The 20,753-nt window shown below is 36.6% G+C and overlaps 2 protein-coding genes across 2 annotated transcripts in view; one reads left to right on the forward strand and one right to left on the reverse strand.

Moving 5' to 3' along the window:
- ophn1 (oligophrenin 1) overlaps nt 1–11,496 on the reverse strand; it is a 42,409-nt gene extending 30,913 nt beyond the window's left edge. Inside the window, exons 1-4 of the mRNA XM_056241400.1 lie at nt 10,968–11,496; nt 3,935–4,030; nt 3,661–3,722; nt 927–998 (exon numbers count right to left, since the gene is read on the reverse strand). Of these exons, the coding sequence (XP_056097375.1) occupies nt 927–998; nt 3,661–3,722; nt 3,935–4,030; nt 10,968–11,121 (384 nt within the window). The 5' untranslated portion in view covers nt 11,122–11,496. The remainder of the gene's footprint in view (nt 1–926; nt 999–3,660; nt 3,723–3,934; nt 4,031–10,967) is intronic.
- Nucleotides 11,497–13,144: 1,648 nt separating this feature from the next.
- Nucleotides 13,145–20,448, forward strand: yipf6 (Yip1 domain family, member 6). The gene is made up of 7 exons (XM_056241398.1): nt 13,145–13,198; nt 14,316–14,444; nt 15,870–15,948; nt 16,087–16,129; nt 16,222–16,347; nt 18,904–19,061; nt 19,930–20,448. The coding sequence occupies exons 1-7, from the start codon at nt 13,166–13,168 to the stop codon at nt 20,049–20,051; spliced, it is 690 nt and encodes a 229-aa protein (XP_056097373.1). The 5' UTR covers nt 13,145–13,165; the 3' UTR covers nt 20,052–20,448.
- The last annotated feature ends 305 nt before the right edge of the window (nt 20,449–20,753 follow it).

Genomic DNA, 20,753 nt, shown 5'->3' on the forward strand with positions numbered 1-20,753 from the left:
CTTCGTAAACGTCAGATGTGATAGTGAAATGTGTGTGTGTGTTAATTAATTCCAATCAGTCGTAAATGGGACGCGTGTGCACGCTCATTCTCAATTACCATAAATCCCGCCCATTAAATCCGACTGACAACTATATATGGGCATCATATTATGACACCAAACGAAGGATTTCAACGTCTTCTCAAAAGCGAATGAAAAAGAAAAATTTCTCAGATGCAGAAATCGAAGTTTTATTATCAGAAGTTAGAACCCCTGATATGATTGTAAAACGCTTTGGGTGTACAGTAGTACATACGAAAGCGCTATATAAATGCCTCATTCATTCATTCATTCATTCATTCAAGTTCATTCAAAACACCACATTTTATTTTCAAGCGTGGGCTACATAGTGGCGTATCAGGTCCTAAAAAAAAAAGGAAGCTTGAAACTACAGATGCAGTTAATGGAGTTACATCTGTTTATCAAATAGTCCCAGAAATAAAAATAAAAACCGTACGTAATTACTACATATAATATTTTTTTCAAAATGCTGTGTAAAAATGTACCCGATTAAGGTGAATTAAAATGCAGCCTTAGTTATTAGAGCAAAACGTTCGGATGTTAAACTCACTATTTACGCGTGGCTGGGAGCAGGTGTAGATTTCTTTCGTACCAACTAACATTAGGAAAATACGAACATTTTAGTGAATCAGAAAATTTACGCCAGAACCACTTTACATACGATTTACACAAAAATTCGTCCTGCTCGTGTTTCATGAATGAGACCTAATGTCTTTATGTAATATGTGTATATATTTGTGAGTTGGGGTGTGCTGTACCCTTTGCTCTGAGAAAAGAAGGAGAGGTGGAAATTTTGAGCATTCTCACACATATATGGTCATGTGGTGTGTGTTCTTAATGTGTAAATGTGTATAATAAAAACTTACTTTTGTGACTCCAATCTGCTCTTTCCTAAACTTCTCCAAAGGTTTGATAAGCAAGTCACACGCATTCTGGACCTGCAAGAGAAAAGTCAGGTGAGTAAAACTCTGTTTTCTTCCTAAAGCCTCTTACTGTATCTATAATAGAAAGTCTTGTCTCTAGTCTTAATCAATAAAAAGGGGTCAGAGGACCAGAGCTGTAACAATGGAACAGATGAACGTCTAGTATCCCACAATTGTAAATTTATGTAAATACGTATCATGGGTTCATGGGTTTTGCCATTATTCCTTATAATAATACAGATACTTCACCTTATTTAAACTTGTTTGTGTGATTGCTTCCCAGTACATACAGTATTTTTTTCTTCTTCTTTTTTTAAATGTTGCACCCTTAATTTCCCCTAGACCAAAAAGGGTTTGTAACATTGACACAATAGCAGGTGCCCCGAGTAGGAAGCAAAGAGCAATGACCAAAATTAGCGTTGTGTCATACTGGCCAATGACAGATATTTCGAAAATGTACCAGATTTAGCATTTTTATATATTATATTTATTTAAGTATATATATATACCATATATGTGTGTGTGTGTGTGTGTGTGTGTGTGTGTGTTATTTTTAATATTTATATTTTTGTCTTTATTTGCAATGGAATTATTTAGCTGTTTTTCCCATATTTCTGACAATATGCCTAAGCAGGGCCTGAAATTAACATTAACACCCGACCACCTGCCAAATGCGGGTGAATTTTGCTATTGGCGGGTAACACTGTCAATCTACCTGCCACATTGGCAAGTAGCCAATGAGAATTGAGTGATTCATTAGGTTTTTTTTTTACGTTTTCATTTTTATTGCGTTGGACCTTAGCTATAATGTGGCGGCACATTACTGGAGTAAAAAGGCCAGCTGAAACAAACAACCAACAAAAAGATGATGATGAGTCAAAGAAAAGTAAAAGAAGAGATTTTAATAGAAAGTGGTCAATTGGCGACAACGGCAAGGTTCGTGAGCGGCTGATTTATGACAGCGACTGTTGTTTCGTAACGTCCATGCGATCAGAAAGAAGATGAGGCCCTTTTCTGACTACGTTTGGATGTGCGAGTATTGAACTGTTGGTGAGATGGGATGAGATAATGTAACGCTGACGTAGGCTACAGTACAATGACAGTTGCACAGATGTGTGCGTGTGCAACTGTAGTACATGTTGGGAGTTGGGAACCGGTGAGAAAATGTCCGGTACCCGGTAACTTTACCAGTAATAATATTAATTTAGTCCTGCTTAACGGTTTCTGAACGCTATAACATAGCTGTCTACGTGACTAAATCAGCCATCAACACAGCCGCGGGTGATTTGTTTACATACGAGCTGCGGTAGGTCTTAGATCTGTTGTGCGTGTGTGTGTGTCAAAATCAATGAATAAAAAGATTTTTTTTAAATGTATATTCTAAGAGTTATTTTTACTTATATTGATTTCGTTAATAACTTGACAGCACTTAAATGTGTACAAGTTAAAGAACAATATTGTGAAATTCCCGTTTTTCACCTTTAGGCTATGAGGCAAAAAAAATAAAAATAAAAAGTCTGGTAAAAAGTCTCTGTGGCAGGTGAATTTTGAAATCCACCTGCCACAGTGGCTGGTGGCCAAAAAAGTTAACTTCAGGCCCTGTGCCTAAGCCATTGTGTCACACAGCATCATGTACGAGACAGTTCTCTGTCTCTGTGTGAAACTCCACTTGTTACAAATGTTACAAACAATGTCAAGTCAAGCCACCTTTATTTATTTAGCGCTTTTTACAATACAGATTGTATCAAAGCGCTTCACAGTGATAACATGAAAACAATATAACAAAGTTTGTTTCTAAAAGAAAATTGCGTCAACGTCCACCTTAAGTAAGGCAGATCAATAATATTATTGAATATTAAATGTCCCCAACTAAGCAAGCCAAAAGGCAAGGAACCAAAACTCCATCAGGTGACAGAATGGAGAAAAAAACCTTGGGAGAAACCAGACTCAGTCGGGGGGCCAGTTCTCCTCTGGCCAACGAAAGAAACAGTGCATGATTCGGGCAGCATACACAATGTGACATTGTTCATTATGTTCGTTTGGATGTAAGAAATATTACTTTCTATATTACCATTCAAAAGTTTGGAGTGAATGTTTTGTTTTTTTAAGAAATTACTGTTATATACTTTTTTCCGGCAAGGATGCATTAAATGAATCAAAAGTGACAGGAAAGACATTTATAATGTTAAAAAAGATCTCCATTTCAAACAACTGCTGTTTTTTTTTACCAATATTATATATGAAACATTTTTGAGACTTTCCCTCATAGAGGATGTGGAACTTGCAGGAATAATTCAAATTGCATGAATCTGCAAATATTTATTTCAGTCCTGCCATGCACTTCACTCAATTCTGCACCTTTTAAGGAAGAAGTAGTAAAACATTTTGTCTGATTCTGGAGTTTCCTGTTATACATGCCACAGTTAAAACAGATAATATTCATAAACAAGCTCAAAGAATTCTGTGGGTGAATCTTCAGATTTAAAAACCTAATAACACAAAAATCTCAATAAAATGAACAATAACAAGATTAACTGGCCCTTTGAGCACAGGGAGGCTAATCTTGCAGAATGTTAATGATTGACATATGTGAGGATCTTTGGTATTTTTGCATTTGAGTTTAGATTATGATTGACAGTGTTTTACAAGGGTATGTGAAGAAGTGCACTCCACCAACCAGCATCATTCGGCCCTCTTCCACATCCTGCAGCAAACCAGCAAACTCACGAAATGACTCAGCTGTAAAGGTAAAACATGTGATCATGTAAACAGCACAAAGTCAAAAACAAATACATGCACAAATATGCAAAACTGCCACAACACACTCATTTCACATACAATTTCATCCGAAAATTTTAATAAAGATGACATAAACATATCACATAGCCTAAATGAAATGGACACGCTAATGAGCACAACTCCAAACAGGTTAAGACCAGTTGTCAACTCACCAATGTTCATCTCATCATCAGTCAGAGTGTCACCGATGAAATCAAACTGGAACGACTGAAGGGTCTGAGAGAACTTCTGCACTGCTAGCGAGTATTCTGGAAACAACATCAAAACCATATAAAAAACAGTAAACAATTCACATAGAATAAATTGCTACTTATGAAGAACATCAATAGCGTTTCCTGATTCAACATATGGGTCCCACATGCTAAAAGCTTTACAGCTAGTCTGTCCACATCCCAGGGCATCTATTTTCTTTCTTTCTTTTTTTTAAAGATTTATTTGTGGCATTTTTGCCTCGAGATAGGATAGTAAAGGATAGTAAAAGTAAACGAACTGGGAGAGAGAGGGGGACGGGATAGAGAAAGGTACGCGAGCCAGGACTTAAATTTGGGTCGCCAGAAGCGCAAACACGCTATATGTCGGAGAACTGGACACAAGGCTAACGGCTCCAGTGGGCAGTTATTTTCTATGCAAGTAACAGGCATGTTGGCGACAATTGTATCCTAAATGTTGCTTTTGTAAAGTTCAAATCATGTTCTCCAGCTAATTTACATGCATGTTCTTGAGTGAAAAACTGAGCGATGCTTCTACAAACAAGGCAATTGGCTCTTTTAATTTAAAGGAGGGATGTTCACGTTTAAGTTGTTTTTTTCCTACACCTTATCCTGTCTCTGGCTTCAACCCAGCCCCAATAAAACACTCTCTATATCAACTCTCACGATTTCACTGAAGACAAAAATACAACCATGGCCAGGAAATTCAAGCTTTATTGCTAAGTGAAATCAGATGTTGTGGGACGCAGTGAGGATGGAATAATTATGTCTCAAACTCTCTACACAGGTTCAGTGCCAGAACACACACGTACAGCAAGACAGGCCACTGTCAGATGCATTCATCCAAAGCCTTTTACATTACTGTAAATGCTGGGACGTTCTCCCAACCAAACCTAGGGTTTAGAAGTATTTTGATCATGGGCCTATGAAATGAAAGTATTAGTAGGATCTCAGTAACTCTCCAGATCATGGGTCCCTCCTTCAGGATCAGATATGCTACTAGTAGCCAAAAAACTGTATTGTTATTATCTATAAATTATCATATCAATAAGATCAATAAAATCCTATATTTCAGGTATATATATGTGTGTGTGTGTGTGTGTGTGTGTGTGTGTGTGTGTGTGTGTGTGTGTGTGTGTGTGTGTGTGTGTGTGTGTGTGTGTGTGTGTGTGTGTGTGTGTGTGTGTGTGTGTGTGTGTGTGTGTGTGTGTGTGTGTGTGTGTGTGTGTGTGTGTGTGTGCGTGTGCGTGCGTGTGGGCGTGCGTGCGTGTGTGTGTGTGCGTGCGTGGTGCGTATATATATATATATATATATATATATATATATATATATATATATATATATATACACACACAGGCTGTCATACAAAGACAAAATTAACACATACAAACCAAAGAGAGAACCAACATCTTCCCTCATATTTAAAATATTTAAAAATATATAAAATATTTTCCTCATATTTTGATGAATCAAACTTTGGGTCATTAACAACAAATAGCCCCTTTGGACATCACTTTTGGCCACTACTGTATAGTATACTACTGTCTACATATGTTTGTACACCTGTTCAACTGCTTCTTTACCCTAATCAGCCACATGGCAGCATCTCAATGCAATTAGGCATGTAGACATGGCCAAGACGATCTGCTGAAGTTAGGTAATTAGGGTTAGGGTTAGGATTAGGGTAAGAAACGGTAATTTAAGTGACTTTGAACATGGCATGGTTGTTGCTGCCAGACGGGCTGGTCTAAGTATTTCAGAAACAGCTGATCTACTGGATATTCACGCACAACAATCTCTATGGTTTACAGAGAATGGCCTGAAAAATAGAAACTTTCCAGTGAGCAGGAGTTCTGTGGGCGAAAATGCCTTGTTGATGCCAGAGGTCAGAGGAGAATGGCCAGACTGGTTCAAAGCTGATAGAAAGTCAACTGTAACTCAAATTAACCACTCGTTACAATCGAGGTATATTCAGAAGAGCATCTCTGAATGCCCAACATGTCGATCCTTGAAGCAGATGGGCTACAGCAGCAGAAGATCACACTGGTGCCACTCCTGTCAGCTAAGAACAGGAAACTGAAGCTACAATTCACATGGAGACACCAAAAAAATGGACAATAGAAAATTAAATGTTGCCTGGTCTGATGAGTGTTGATTTCTGCTGTGACATTCAGATAGTGTAAGAATTTGGTGTAAACAACATGAGAGCATGACCCATTCTGTCTTGTTTCAACGGTTCAGGCTGCTGCTGGTGGTGTAATGGAGTGGGGAATATTTTCTTGGCACAGTTTCGGCCCATTAGTACCAATTGAGCATAGTTTAAATGGCACAAGCTTCCTGAGTATTGTTGCGGACCACGTCCATCCCTTTATGACCACAGTGTACCCATCTTCTGATGGCTACTTCCAGCAGGATAACGCACCATGTCACAAAGCTCAAATCATCTAACTGGTTTCTTGAACATGACAATGAGTTCACTATACTCAAATGGCCAATCCAATAGAGCACCTTTGGGATGTGGTGGAACAAGAGATTCGCATCACGGATGTGTAGCCGACAAATCTGCAGCAACTGCGTGATGCTGTCATGGCAATATTAACAAAAATCTCTGAGGAATGTTTCCAGAGCCTTGTTGAATCTATGGCACGAAGAATTAAGGCACTTCTGAAGGCAAATTTGGGTCCAATCCGGAACTAGCAAGATGTACCTACCTATAATAAAGCGTCCAGTGAGTGTATGTTTATAAATATATATAAAATAGTATGGGATAATTAAAGTGTTTTAATGTTTTTGAAAGAATTCTCTTATGCTCACCCACCAAGGCTTCATTTATAAAACAGTACAAACAGTAATATTGACAGATATCACTACAATTTCAAATAACAGTTTTCTATACATATTTTAAATTTATTCCTGTGATGTCATGGTAATCAGCATCATTACTCCAGTCTTCAGTGTCACATGATCCTTCAGAAAGCATTCTAATATGCTGATTTGGCACTCGATTATTATCAAATATTATTGGTACACCACTATCAATAATGGTTCTTTTTATTATCAATGTTGAAAACATTTTTTTTCTGCTTAATATTTTTGTGGAAACCGTCATAAATTTTCAGGATTCTTTGATAAACAGAAAGTTCAATGAACAGCATTTATTTAAAATAGAAACCTTCCGTAACATTATAAATGTTTTTACTATCACTTTCAATCAATTTAATGCGCCCTCCCTCGTTGAATAAAAGTGTAGATTCTTTTTTTTTCTTACTCACCCCATTATTTTGAATGTTAGTGTATCACGGTTTTCATGTTCATATCCATATATATATTTCTAAAAATATTAAGGAGCGCAACTGTAACATTAATAATATAAGTAACATATTACTAATAATATTAGTAACATTAATAATATAAAGACTATAAAGAGACTAAAAATAAATATAAAGAGAATTTTTCTTGAGCCCCAAATCAGCATATTAGAATACATTTTTGTAATGATGCTGAAAATTCAGCTTTAAATTAAAATGTATTTACTCATTATACTATAATATTCCAATATTTTCTAATATTCTTAATGTAAATATTCGAATCAAATCTGGGCTTCTTCTGCATTTCTACAGATTAACTTCCAAATAAAGAGAAACTCCAATTGATTTCCACTCTCTTTTACTGATCAATAGCCAGGTGAGCCATTCATCCCTAACTCTTTATATCTCTATCTTTCTCTAGCTGTGCTCTGTGCTGTAGGCCTGCACACTCTGTGAAGTGTGCGGTGCTAACAGAGGAGATGGCTTAAATGATTATATCCCCTCTGATGAAAAAGACACAAAGAGCGTGTTTGTCTAAAGCATGAAGAGCTGGCATGACGGACTACCCTCTCCAACTAGATCACAAATCCCGCCCTGTCCAGCCCTCTGACAAACACAAACACGGATCTCAAAAGTGAGCTATTTTACTCTTGCAACATTAGACAATGTGATGTAACAGGTGTTCTTGAAATGCATGACAAAGTGTGTATGACAAAGTGTCAGTTTGTACTGCAGCAGGTTATAAACTACTAAACCACAACTGAAGCCAAGAACCACATCCTGACTGGTAGAAGAGAACCAGACTCGGCTGAAAAACCGGTCAGTGCAGTCAAACACATGACAAAATGAGATTGCAAAACTAAACAGATGATGTTTGAATGGAGGGGTGCCAAAAAGTGTTGTGCAAAAGATTATTTTATAATTTGTTCATTAATACTTTTGAAACCACAGCAGCTACAACAATGTTTGTTGAAGTCTTCTGAAAATCTGCCTTGTTGCTATTCTCTGTTTAGTCATAACAGGGGCAATAGAACTTTAAGGAGGTTCCTTATCATTGGAGAAAAGAAAATGCTCCACTTCCTGTGTCAAGTTTCACATCCACAAAGCACCCGCGATATTCCTCAAAAAGTGCAAAACTACATAAATGCAGGAAGTAAGCATATCGAAACCACTGAGTCAGGTCATATGACTTTAGAAGCTGCAGAACTTCAGGTAGTGGAAATTTATTGTGGGCTCCAGTGGTTCCTTTAGTTACCAAAGCAAAAGTTACTGAAGACTCCTTCTGAGACACTGGAGACATCGGAGAGCAGACTGCAGTCATCAAATTACAGCCAGTCGTGCTCTGCACAGTTCCGTAAGGAAATCTGCCTTAATGGCTCAGCATTCTGCTTTTGGAGTGTTGCACTCTGAGGTATAGAATGAGGCTTATGGTTAGTCAAATTAGAAGCTTGCATACTCCCTCAGGCAAAATAAAAACATGCGTTTTTAGAAAACGAGTGCATTTATGACTTCCCTTGAAATTAGGGAAGGTAGCCTGAGAAGGAGATAGATTAAAGCTGAATCATCAAATTATTACTGACAAGATACCAACTGTCAAGTTTTCTATCCAAACTTAGGCAGTGTAAAGCAAACGGAAAAACTGACCGCCAAACAAAATCAGGAAATCATCTGACAATGGCACAGGATTCCTGCTCTTTTTGGCCAATTAATGTACATTACTTTCCCAGTAGTTCCAGGTTAATGAATAAGGATTTTAAATAAAAATGTTATTTTAAAAAGCAATTTCTAGCCACTTAAATTATTTTAGAGCTTGCCATGATTATTTATTTATCACTTACTTATGCTTACATTTCATTGTACTTTTATTAAATGCAACATTCCATGACGCATTTAATATTTTGGAGTGTCTATTTACACTATGTGCAAATAGCCCGCCTTGTAGGCAAAGGCTATTTACACTAATAAGTCTGCCCACCAATGTCTGGTTGAGCCAGACAAAATTACACCCATCTGATAACAGGAGCATTGGCGACCGACCTGAGTTCAAATCCGGCTTTTACCCAACTCCTTCTCCCTTTTCCCATCGCATATCAGCTTGAACTTGGAAAGGCGTTTATTTAAAATAAGAAAATACTCAAAAAGTGGAAATAAAGTGCCTAACGGGTATTTAATAGTGGGGATAAAGAGTTGATCGATAGGGTTAGGGTTAGGTGTAATGGGCTTTAGTGATAGGGACAAGTAATGTCCCAATAAGGTAGCATCCATTTATGATTTTAATAAATATTATCATATACACTGAATATATTGTTATTGCATACCGTTTTAAAATATAGGCCTACTACAATACAGTGAGGTGCAAATAGTATCTGCCACGATATGCACTTGGTATAAATAGCATCTAACAACTATTTACACTTAGTGGAAATAGCATCTAATTACTACTTAGACATGGTGCAAAGAAAATACTGCTCAAGGTTATCTAAAATCTGGTATTGCTATTTGCACTTAGTGCCTTTATATCTTCATTATATTAATTTATTTAATTAAGTTGGTCAGTTAAATCTCTGCATACATAACTTATTATAATTAAATTATATTAATTATTAAAAATGTAATCACTTTTTAACTTTTTATTAACTTTAATAAAAGATTGTATTACTGTTATGAATGCATTAATTGACCAAAAAAAGTTAAGATTATTATTATTATGTATTGATTTCCATGACATTCGGGCCTGGAAATCACACTTTTACCTGATATTTCCCTGAACACTGATGACAAAGAGGACATATGAGCTGTGCACTGGGAAATCTACAGCTATAATTACTATTACATCTATATAATGACTGTATTATAGCTCTTGAGTTCAGCAGCTTCTCCTCATTAAGCAGAAGCTACTGTCTAAAGTGCATTGTTTGCGGTGATAGTTCCTCTATCCTTAACTGCCTCGTTCAGGGGAACAGTATTGGAAGAGCAGGATTGGAATCTTGGAAACTTTCCATTTGTAGTTTGTTGCTTCATAACACTTCAGAGATAAGCCGAACAAAAAAAAGAAGAAGAGGAAGGAGGAAGAGAGACATTAGCTGCATCTATTGTGGTGTATGGCCGTGAAAAGGAATGCTTCTTAGACTGATAGTTTGCAGCCTGCATCATCACCCTCTCTCTCTACTCCATTTCGAGGATGTAAAGAGCCTCATAATTGACTTCTATGAGATCAGCAGAATAGTAAGCAAGCACTGATAGTAATAATTCATATGACTACTGGCTCTCCCTTCACAGTCAATCATCTTGTTGACACGTTCACACTTTCCAGTTTAATTCCATTTACTACTCTGGAAAATTGAAGTTCTATAAGTGCTATAAATAAATCAACGGTCTCCTGAAAGAGCTTGCCAGCAGCATCTCTGAGAGGTGCGCACCATCTGCCAGATCACTCCCTCCCCTCTACAATTCATAATCCCTTTAAAAAACCAACCAGTGACCTACAAGTGAAAGCTTTTTCAAAAAGCCCTACGAATCGTAGGGCTTCTAGGAATGAAAGGAAATTGTCCTCCGAGTAAAACTAAATTATCTTCTGGTGTCGTACGTATTCGTTCATCTTGCAAAGGCGGAGACCTCCTCCCCCCAGCGAAGAGCACCACCACCGCTGCTGTAAAAGACCATTTTACCTTTAATCGTGTTGATCACATTGTTCCCGTCCTTGATGACATCTTTTAGGAACTTGTTGGATTTTTCCAGCTCGTTTTCGTAGCATTTCAGTCTCTCTCTGAAATCTGGGCTGTCGGAGTAGCAGTCGCTGAACTCCAGTGGAGGATGCCCCATTCTCAACCTCTAAATGATCAACGATGATAACCGGCCTTTTGTTGTCAATAAAGTGCACAAACCACGACAGACGTGCCTTTTGATCACTCGGCTGGGTTAATCAAGTTGATTTCGAGTAACGTTAATCGGATTCGATAAAGTTCCCCATATTTGACATATTGTATGATATGCAGATATAAAAACAATAATCCAACGCTCCGGTAGTGACTGTCTCCGTGTGCACGCGGTATTGATAAAAAGAGACTAAGTCAATTTGAGTTGCAAAGTAGGCTAAAACTTAAAACTGCTGATAAAGTATTTGTGTTTCAATACTTTTCCTTGTTTTGGGAGCCGAGGTACTGACAAACGCGGGCAGGGCTACATTCTGAGCACTCCCACATCATTGGGCGGCAAATGTCACTAGTTAGCAGCTAAAACTATTACTACTTTCCTAGACACACAGTTTTCTTCCTCTGGGGGGCGCATGGGGGCCCACAAAAGGAAATCCTCTATTCAACTACATTTAAATCTCAGGATGTATTTTGTATTGCTGCAGACATGTATAGGCTGAAAATTATAATCATTCAAATCTATTATTTGCAATCATTGGTACTTACAATACAATTGGAAACATGCCTCTACAATCACTATTAAATTATGAATTAATGAACGCGGTATCAAGCAATCATAAACGACTATTATTGGTCTACACTGAGCGGCGCTGGAAAAAGTTACATTTACCACGTGACATGCCGCTAAGGTTGCACGTGAGCAGTGATCTGGGGGGAAATGACACTTAATAGCCATTGCATTGAAATCATAGATTGAAATATACATACATCGAATGATTAAAATAGAAAAAATATATATTATGTTGATCCATCGTGCTTACGGAAGCGTATTGCATTCACTTGAGGAAAAAAATCTACTCTGTTTTTCTGAATTAACGAGTTAATTATCTCAGAATTACGAGATAATTTTTCATGGAAAAATGTTTTTGCTCTGTTTTTCTGAATTAATGACTTAATTTTCTCAAAATTATGAGTAACTCATTAATTCATAAAAACAGTGAAAAATGTTTTTCAAGAAAAATGTATCTCATAAAAAAATGTATCTTCAGGAAAAAAAAGAGCAAAAACTTTTTTTCATGAAAAAATATATTGTAATTCTGAGATAATTAACTCGTTGATTCAGAAAAACAGAGCAAAAACTTTTTTTTTCAAGAAAAAGTATCTCATAATTCTGAGATAATTAACTCGTTAACTCAGAAAAACAGAGCAAAAACTTTTTTTTCATGAAAAAATACGCTTCCGTACGTGCTTGTCCAAGTAGAGACAAACATCCGGGCCAAAGCCCCGCCTATTTTTATATTTTCAAAGTCATGCTAGTTGTCATTCTACCCGCACGTTGTATTTCTAAACCCACACTGACTCTTAAAGAGACCGACACTGTTCTTCTGATCATATATTTACAAGAGATTTTTCAAATTGTGTTAATATGATTTCAAAGCTTTGATCAGTTTAAAACATAGGGCATAATACCAGAGACATTAACGACATGTATTATTATTATTATCTTTAAAAAAATATAATTATTATTAATGCTTTAACCAACAAAACAATACAGGGGAGCAAAGAAAAAATATATATAATTAATAAAAAAACATTCACAAAAATACAAGACCTTTGTATCAATCAAATATTTTGAAGACAGTACACAAATGAACAGTCTTAATAGCTTTTCCATTAGTACTAGATTGAATAGTTAAAAAATGTCATTTTAAAATTCTTTAAGGAATACTGAGAAAAGGATATAAGGGGCTTTTTGTTAGAAAACTTACACCTGTGAATGTGAAATTTGACTTTTAAATTATCAAATTAATTACAAAAGCCTCCTTATTCACACTGTTATCATACTTTAAATATCCAAAAATGACATTTTCAAAATGCAAAACAAAATGAAAGAGTACCCTTTCCTTAACAAACATATAGACACTTATCTGCATTGTGGCATGTTGGCGTTTTTGACGTCACACTCCCGGTGACGTATCCGTATCCGTGTAAAGATGGCGGAACTAGATGAGTCTAGCAAGCCTTTGGTAAGAGACGAAACATGCTTTAAAACATCTTTAAAACACATTGTCAGCTTTTCCACCGTTTTAACTTTTGTCTGTATGGTAAACCGATCCCGGGTACTGCTTGGTAATGTAATGTAAATGTGTCAGTAAAGCTCTGCTGGGGTAATACGTGTAAAAGCAGATGGTCGTTTCTCAGCACAACAGAACAAATTTACTACCTTAAAGATTTTTTAAAACATCACCCAAATTACCATACTGATAGATTAGCTGATTTTGTGGAAAACAGAATTACGCCTTTTATCGTACATTGTTAACAAACTATGTAAACAGTGAGAGTGGAACAACACCTGCTATCTGAAACTGTTGTCGTCTCTCTCTCTCTCTGTCTGCCACTCTCCTATAAATATTTTAAATGTGTATTTATTCGCTTTGTAAGTGCATGGATTTTAACTTAGACTGTAGTTCTAGACTCCAATCAAGAAATGATATATTTCCATAATTTGATCCTTATTTCTCATTTAACGATCTCGACACAGAGCTGTTTACATTTCTATAGTGGTTATTTAACAGTCTATATCTGCTTGGTAAATGTATTTACTGTGATCTTATGGGTCGTGAAATGAGGTTTCAGTGCATTACAATAGGTTTTACTGAGTTAAAAATTCTTCTTGAGCCCGAGGTCAAGAACACATCCCTGTCACCTCGTTTTTCAAGACAGGAAGTTTTAAATAGATAGTGTACAAATTATCATCAGTAAGTTATATAATGTATATCTTGAAATAGTCTACTTCTACCATTCATTTGCCTGACTATTGTTTTCTTCTTGATTAATTGAAATCAACTGAGAGCTGAGACTATTCATTTGCTACAGTAACTGTCACTTATTATGAAGAAAACAGAAACACTTTATCACATATTTAGCTCAATTATTAATAAGTTGATTCAATTAGAAGTGCTTTCTATTAATTGTAATTGTTTTATTTTCCTCTATTAGTCAGTCAATAACACACAGCCCATTATAGATCCTGCATGGACCACCAGTGAACCACATTTTGAGAATCACTGGCATAGATAAATATGAACTTGTGTTTTGGGTAAATGCCATGGATAATTTAAACGGTCATTCTTCATGTCTCAGTTTGCAGGTTTGTCTGACATCTCAATTTCAGAGGACATCCCAGTGGAGGGAGATATATCTGTGCCTGTGGGCTCGCAGAATGCTGACAACGATCTCTCGACGCTGGATGAGCCTGTCAAAGACACTATTGTAAGTGAAACCTTTTGTTACAGGGTAGTGATATATTGGCATGGATGGGCAATGCACACGTTCAAATATTTTGTGTGGATAATTGTAATGAGGAAAACTATTCTAATTGCACCAGTGTTATTTGTTTAATAAAATTAAAACTGTGAAATATAATTTGTCATAAATAAATTAAAGCTGAAAATAGGCCTAGATGAAAAGACAAACCATGTGCAAACTCATAAGTCAACACCGTTGCTGAGTGTTTTCTCCTTAAAACTGCAGTGAACCAAAGACAGTCTCAGAAACGTGGTTTGAAATCGCAGTCCTCAACGTCACAAGCATGTTATAGCCAGTCACGTCAACGTGCGGGCGTGCTTTAGCATATCAACATTACTGTGCTGTACGAAGCAGGTTGATATGAAAAATCGGGTACATTTAGCAATATAGCGGGTAAATTGTGAATATGTTGTATATTATGATGTTATGATGAACTATATGCCTTTCTCCACTGATGTTCTAAGTTGTTCAAAGTGTTTCTAAGGATACTGATTTTTAGAAGGCAGACTGAGATGGCGAACGGGAACATGGTTTGTGTAACATTAGCAACACATTATTAGCTGTTTGATAATGTAGTCAAGCAAAAGGCTAATCATAATAATTACGGTTATGTGCCCGACGTTGTTAAGAGCGATACATAAAACGCATTACCATTCTGATACATCGACTTGTATAGAATTCACTCTTCCACTTCTTTTAAATCAGTTTCTGGTTCAAACATATATGGCTGAATTAAACCAGTATTTCCACTTGTCATTGTGTAGCTTTTACTACAGTAAAGTGGACCGAGTGAATCAGGTATTCTTAGCTTGTGTGATTGAGTGGAGGCGGGGCTTATTTCCATATTCATGTTTCCACGCATACTTAATGAAGCAAGGGTGTAGTGAAGTTTGGGTGACCAAAGATGAGTTTTAATTCAATTCAATTCACATTTATTTGTATAGCGCTTTTCACAATACATTATTATTCCAAAGCAGCTTTACAGAAAATGCATGTCTACATTACAATTTAGAGTGATCTGTTATCAGACGTGACTGTATCCAAGTTATGTATTTCAGAAATGTACATTCATCACACAGTTAGCTAATAATGTATTAATTTAAACAATGAGCTCCTTAGTTTTAAGGGATCAAATTATTGACTACAGGGGGACTTTAAGTTGAAGTACTAAAATGACTAAAAATGAATTAAACCTGTATAGAAATATTTTTAAAAAACAAATAAAAATGACAGAATCACACAACAAGATTACTTTAAAAAAACTTATATTATAATAATATATAAATAATACTAAAATATCACTGGAGTGCACATGTAAGAGTACCGGTAGTTATGTTTAAGTTTAAGCAACGTTTCTTATTCTCTCTTTTCTCTGTTTGTGGTTCTCAGCTGAGGGATCTAAGAGCCATTGGACAAAAGTTTGTCCATGTTATGTACCCCAAGAAAAGTTCTGCACTACTCAGAGACTGTGAGTCCATCATTTCTGATGACACAATCACAGATTACATAAAGGATGTGCCCCATTTATGGTCACTTATTATTATAAATGTTACATGTTCTTTAGCTGTCTTGATCTTAAGGAGTGTATGTGTTCTGTACTTTTTAGGGGACTTATGGGGACCTCTTATCCTCTGTGTGACTCTGGCCTTGTGAGTAGTAATGTTGGCTAGTCCTAGTCAGAACCATTGTCACTATGACTCCAGCAAATGTATTGTATTTATAATAATATTTTCTATCTCAGAATGCTGCAGAGTGGGTCTGCTGACAGTGAGGAGGATGGCAGACCACAGTTTGCAGAAGTCTTTGTCATCATCTGGTTTGGTTCTGTAATCATCACCCTCAACTCCAAACTCCTGGGAGGAACTATGTGAGTAAACAGTCAATTTTCATTTCAATTTTAGTGTTTCCCGCTGGATTTTGTGAGACTGGTGGATGGACCTCGTTTCCTGTAAGCGGGTCCGGGGGCATAGTCATATCACGCTTTCGATTTTAGTTAATTTGGCAGATACTTTGCCAAAGCAATGGCACAAAACAACGTTAGAGACCTTTTATGTTATTATGAGAAGTTTTTAAATATTTTCGGTTCATTATGAAACTGTGGCGGGCGGCACAGATTACACTACAGTCTAGGTAATTAATTAGCTTGGTAGAAGCTTTCTTACATGCACAAAAAAGCACCTCACATCTTCAGAGTGGAAGAAGTGTGAATTTAGTGCAGTTTTCTCATTGTACATTTTTTTAGTTAGTAATTTAAAATGCATTTTAAAGAGTCTCTAAGGCCAAACCAAATTGATGCCTGTGCTTTGGCATCTGTACCTACGAGAGGGAATTTGTCTCATCACTAGGCGTAGAAAAGAGAGCTAGTCAACCAGATCCAAGAGAATTTGTTTATTTGTTTATTTTTTAGGATCCCATTAGCTGAAAGTCTGTGCAATCAGTCTTCCTGGGGTCCATTCTAAAAAAGAAATACATTACAACAACCACAACATTTCAATCATCACAGTTAACACATATACACATTTCATATACAGTATACATACACACACAAACAGACACTCATACATACTGTACATACAATCTAGTTTCAGTTCATAAGAAGACTAAATATAAATACCATATTTATAGAATTGATTGTTTAATACCACTGACCAATGAGGGAACAGAGTGTGAGTGACATCAATTGTTTTGTTTAGCCCTCAAGAGACCCAAGCATTGATATTCATATTTTTTCACCCTTAAATATAGCTTTAGGAAGCCATTTCGTTTAGACAAAATTTGGAAAACATCCCAAAATTGCAACGCTGGGCATTGAGGGTTGCAAAATATCACCACTGTTTTTTGAAAGAGTAAGTGAGAGGTTTGACTTCACAGCACAATTCCGTTCACATATGTTTTCGAAAAACAATACATTTCATGAAATGTCACTATTTTACCATTTAAATACTGTAATAAATCATATTTTACTTATAATGTAGTAATTTTAAATAGCACTTACTATCAGCAAAAGTGACAGCAAAGGCTTTTACATTATTACAAAAAAAACATTCATATAAATGGTGTTCTTTTGAACTTTCTGTTCAGAATTCTTAAGAAAAACTATCACGGTTTCCACAAAATTATTAAGCACCACAACCGTTTTCAGCATATTAGAATGATTTCTGAAGGACCATGTGACACTGAAGACTGGAGTAATGACTGCTGAAAATTCAGCTTGGCCATCACAGGAATAAATTACATTTTAAAATATATTAAAACAGAAAACTTTAGTACAAAATTTGTAGTAATATGTCACAAATATTACTGTTTTTACTGTATTTTTGATCAAATAAATGCAGCCTTGGTGAGCATAAGAGACTTCTTTCAAAAACATTAACAAAATCTTACTGATCCCAAACTTTTGAACAGTAGTGTACATGTAACATTTACATTTAATCATTTAGCAGACGCTTTTATCCAAAGCGATTTACAAAAGAGGAGAGCAATAGAAGCAATCAAACCAACAATAGGGCAACAATATTCAAGTGCTGCACATTCCAAAGCGGCACCAACTCTTTGCTGGACTAGAACCGTTCTTTTACCACGTCATGCTTACGTCGGGGGCTGGGGGCGGGTTACTGTGAACAACAACACGACGGGAATGGGAAAGCTAAGACGTATGGCGACGTACACAGGGATGTAACAACGTCGTTCGCTGGGCTCTCTAGTCAATGGAAAAACAAACAGGTTCTGAGAAGGTTCGCAAGTTGAACCAACTTTGAACCAGCACCAGTTCCGAACCAGTTCTTTTTTGGTGGAAACGAGGTATGTGGGATGGCACCACAAGGCGCAGTTCACTTCACACACACACATATATATTACATTGCATGTTCTGGCACATAAGTCTGAAGTAGTGAGTTTAGGTATAGGGATGCAGAGTCAGTGGTTGTTCTGTAGGCAAACAACAGTGCCTTGAATTTGATGCGAGGGGCAATTGGCAACCAGTGCAAATTGATGAAGAGAGGTGTGATGTGTGCTCTTTTTGGCCTGAACCACTGCAGTGTGATTCCTGAGATGCCCTTTGTCATGAGGATTTTGTGTGCAGTACATACATAAACTACTTACTTTCCGCAAGGTGTGGAAGTTAATAATTTTTTTAACTGTGATAAATTTCAGAATGTCAGCTACTGTTATGTGTAGCTTTTACTTGTAAGCTCTCTTATTTTAACCCCTCCAGCTAAAATCAGTTTCTTGGTCATTTCCACAGTAACAGTTGATTGTTCATTTATTAGCAACATTAGTGTTCTGAATTTGCTAACTGTTCATCAGCTTCTAGACAATTTACACTGCATAATAATTTTAGCTGTTTTAATGTTTGAGCACATTACTGGAACAATGTCATTCCTTCTGTCCATGTCTCTGTCTTACTCACTCTTTGTCTGTACAGATCATTTTTCCAGAGTCTGTGTGTGTTGGGGTACTGTATTCTTCCTCTGACTGTGGCCATGATAGTTTGCCGTATCGTTCTTCTGGGGGGCTCAGGCATCATCGGTTTTGCTGTCCGTCTTATAGTTGTCACCGCATCCTTCAGTTGGTCAACATTTGGTAAGAAGAACCAATCAAAATCATTTATCTATTTTCAGCAATCACAGAAGACTAAAGGCCCTGAGATTGTTCTACTTAAATTATTCAAATTTCTGTTTATAGCAGTAATAACAGTGCCTTGAATTTGATGCGAGGGGAATCCATGTGTTTTGTCTGCTGGTGCACTACATGAGCCTGATTGGCAAACAAGCTCTTCCGGCAGTGCATGCAGCCACCACCAGGGGGCTGTGTAGACTAATTTAATGTTGTTGTTTTTGGGGTTTTTTTTTAGTGCTTTATACCCATGAGGAAAATCCATACATTTAGTGGCTCACAGTGCGAAATAAACAAATAAATGTAAAATAAAAATATTCTTGTTAAAATAACTTTAATAGTTATTTTACTACTATGTTTATGCCATATGTAGTGTAGAGTTTTTAATCTAAGACATTTTAAAACTTTAGACTTTTAAGACTAAGACTTTTAAAAATAGCTTCACAGTGTGACAATATTTTTAGCTTTATTATGATTTAGTTTCAGTTATCAATAAAAACACTGGTTGTGACAAACAAAATAAAATAATAGTGTGTAATTGAAATAAAAGTAAAATATCTGCAATGCAGAATACATTTTTTTAAATTACAAGCATTTTTTTGCACAGAGAAATTACAAATTAATGAATTACAAATGTACCATCAATTAAGTGCTATTAATAACCAGTTACTGTAGTGATAAAGAAGAAAATACGATTAGATGTACCAGTAATACTGTGGAGAGTGGAGACACAGAAGTCAGATCACTTAACTCATTGTCTTCTCCTTGTACACACAGTCTTTAGGGGATTTCAGTGAGATCTTAATCCGTATCTCTCTATGTGTTTCATTCACAGCCTCCACAGCATTTCTTGCAGACAGCCAACCGGCCAATAGGAAAGCCCTGGTCGTGTATCCAGTGTTCCTGTTCTACTTTGTGATTGGCTGGATGATCTTGACATTTTCGCCTTCTCATTAGCATATATATACCCTACGCCAATTGCAAAATGAACTCCTCTTCTTTAATAAGACAACCAGCAGACCATCTGGAGCTGGCCAGTGATTGGCCAAGCCTAAAAACAGGCGGAGCACTTTGATGGACATTCAGAAAGGGACTGAAGACAGTAAGGGGATAATGGCATAGATATCACTCCTCCCCATCCCTCATTCAGTTGGATAAGAGGAGAGGAAATGAGTAGAGGAGACTAATTCTTCAGCGCTACTAATTTAACAACAGCCTACATGTCTTCATTATGTGAATCTTTTGTAGTGTGAGGAACGTTAGTGCCCCTTCTGAGCAGTTCCAGATGTACTCACACCCTTAACACGGAGCCGTACTATCTTCTGTGTGTCTCGGGTAGGACTTTATGTGTGGATGTGCTTACTCAATCATAGAATGTAACTATGTGAGCGTGCATGTATTTGTTTGTCTGATTGAGCAGTGCCACTGTTGGCTCTGCTGAGAGAATTATTCAGCTATCATCAGGCTGCACATTCACGTCAGTCCCCTCACATCGCTGCACACAAAAGTTTATTTTCTTTGGTGTTTTCTTTTTTGTTCTGAATGAGGTTTGCGCTTCATTAGATTTGTTTTTTTGCCGGTGGAAGTTAATACATTCCAGAATGAAATAAACATATACTTTATAAATGCTGCATAGAATCTGGGTTCTGTCTTTTTCTG

Source organism: Rhinichthys klamathensis, unplaced genomic scaffold (assembly GCF_029890125.1).
Source record: "Rhinichthys klamathensis goyatoka isolate OS25496 unplaced genomic scaffold, OSU_Roscu_1.1 h1tg000639l_1, whole genome shotgun sequence".
NCBI lineage: Eukaryota > Metazoa > Chordata > Actinopteri > Cypriniformes > Leuciscidae > Rhinichthys > Rhinichthys klamathensis.

Bases quoted from the DNA above. Each gene is read 5' to 3' on its own strand.
- yipf6 (XM_056241398.1), top strand. From the start codon at position 13,166: ATGGCGGAACTAGATGAGTCTAGCAAGCCTTTG. The intron at 15,949-16,086 runs GTGAGTCCATCA...TGTACTTTTTAG, and splicing joins TTCTGCACTACTCAGAGACT to GGGACTTATGGGGACCTCTT. The intron at 16,130-16,221 runs GTGAGTAGTAAT...TTTCTATCTCAG, and splicing joins CTCTGTGTGACTCTGGCCTT to AATGCTGCAGAGTGGGTCTG.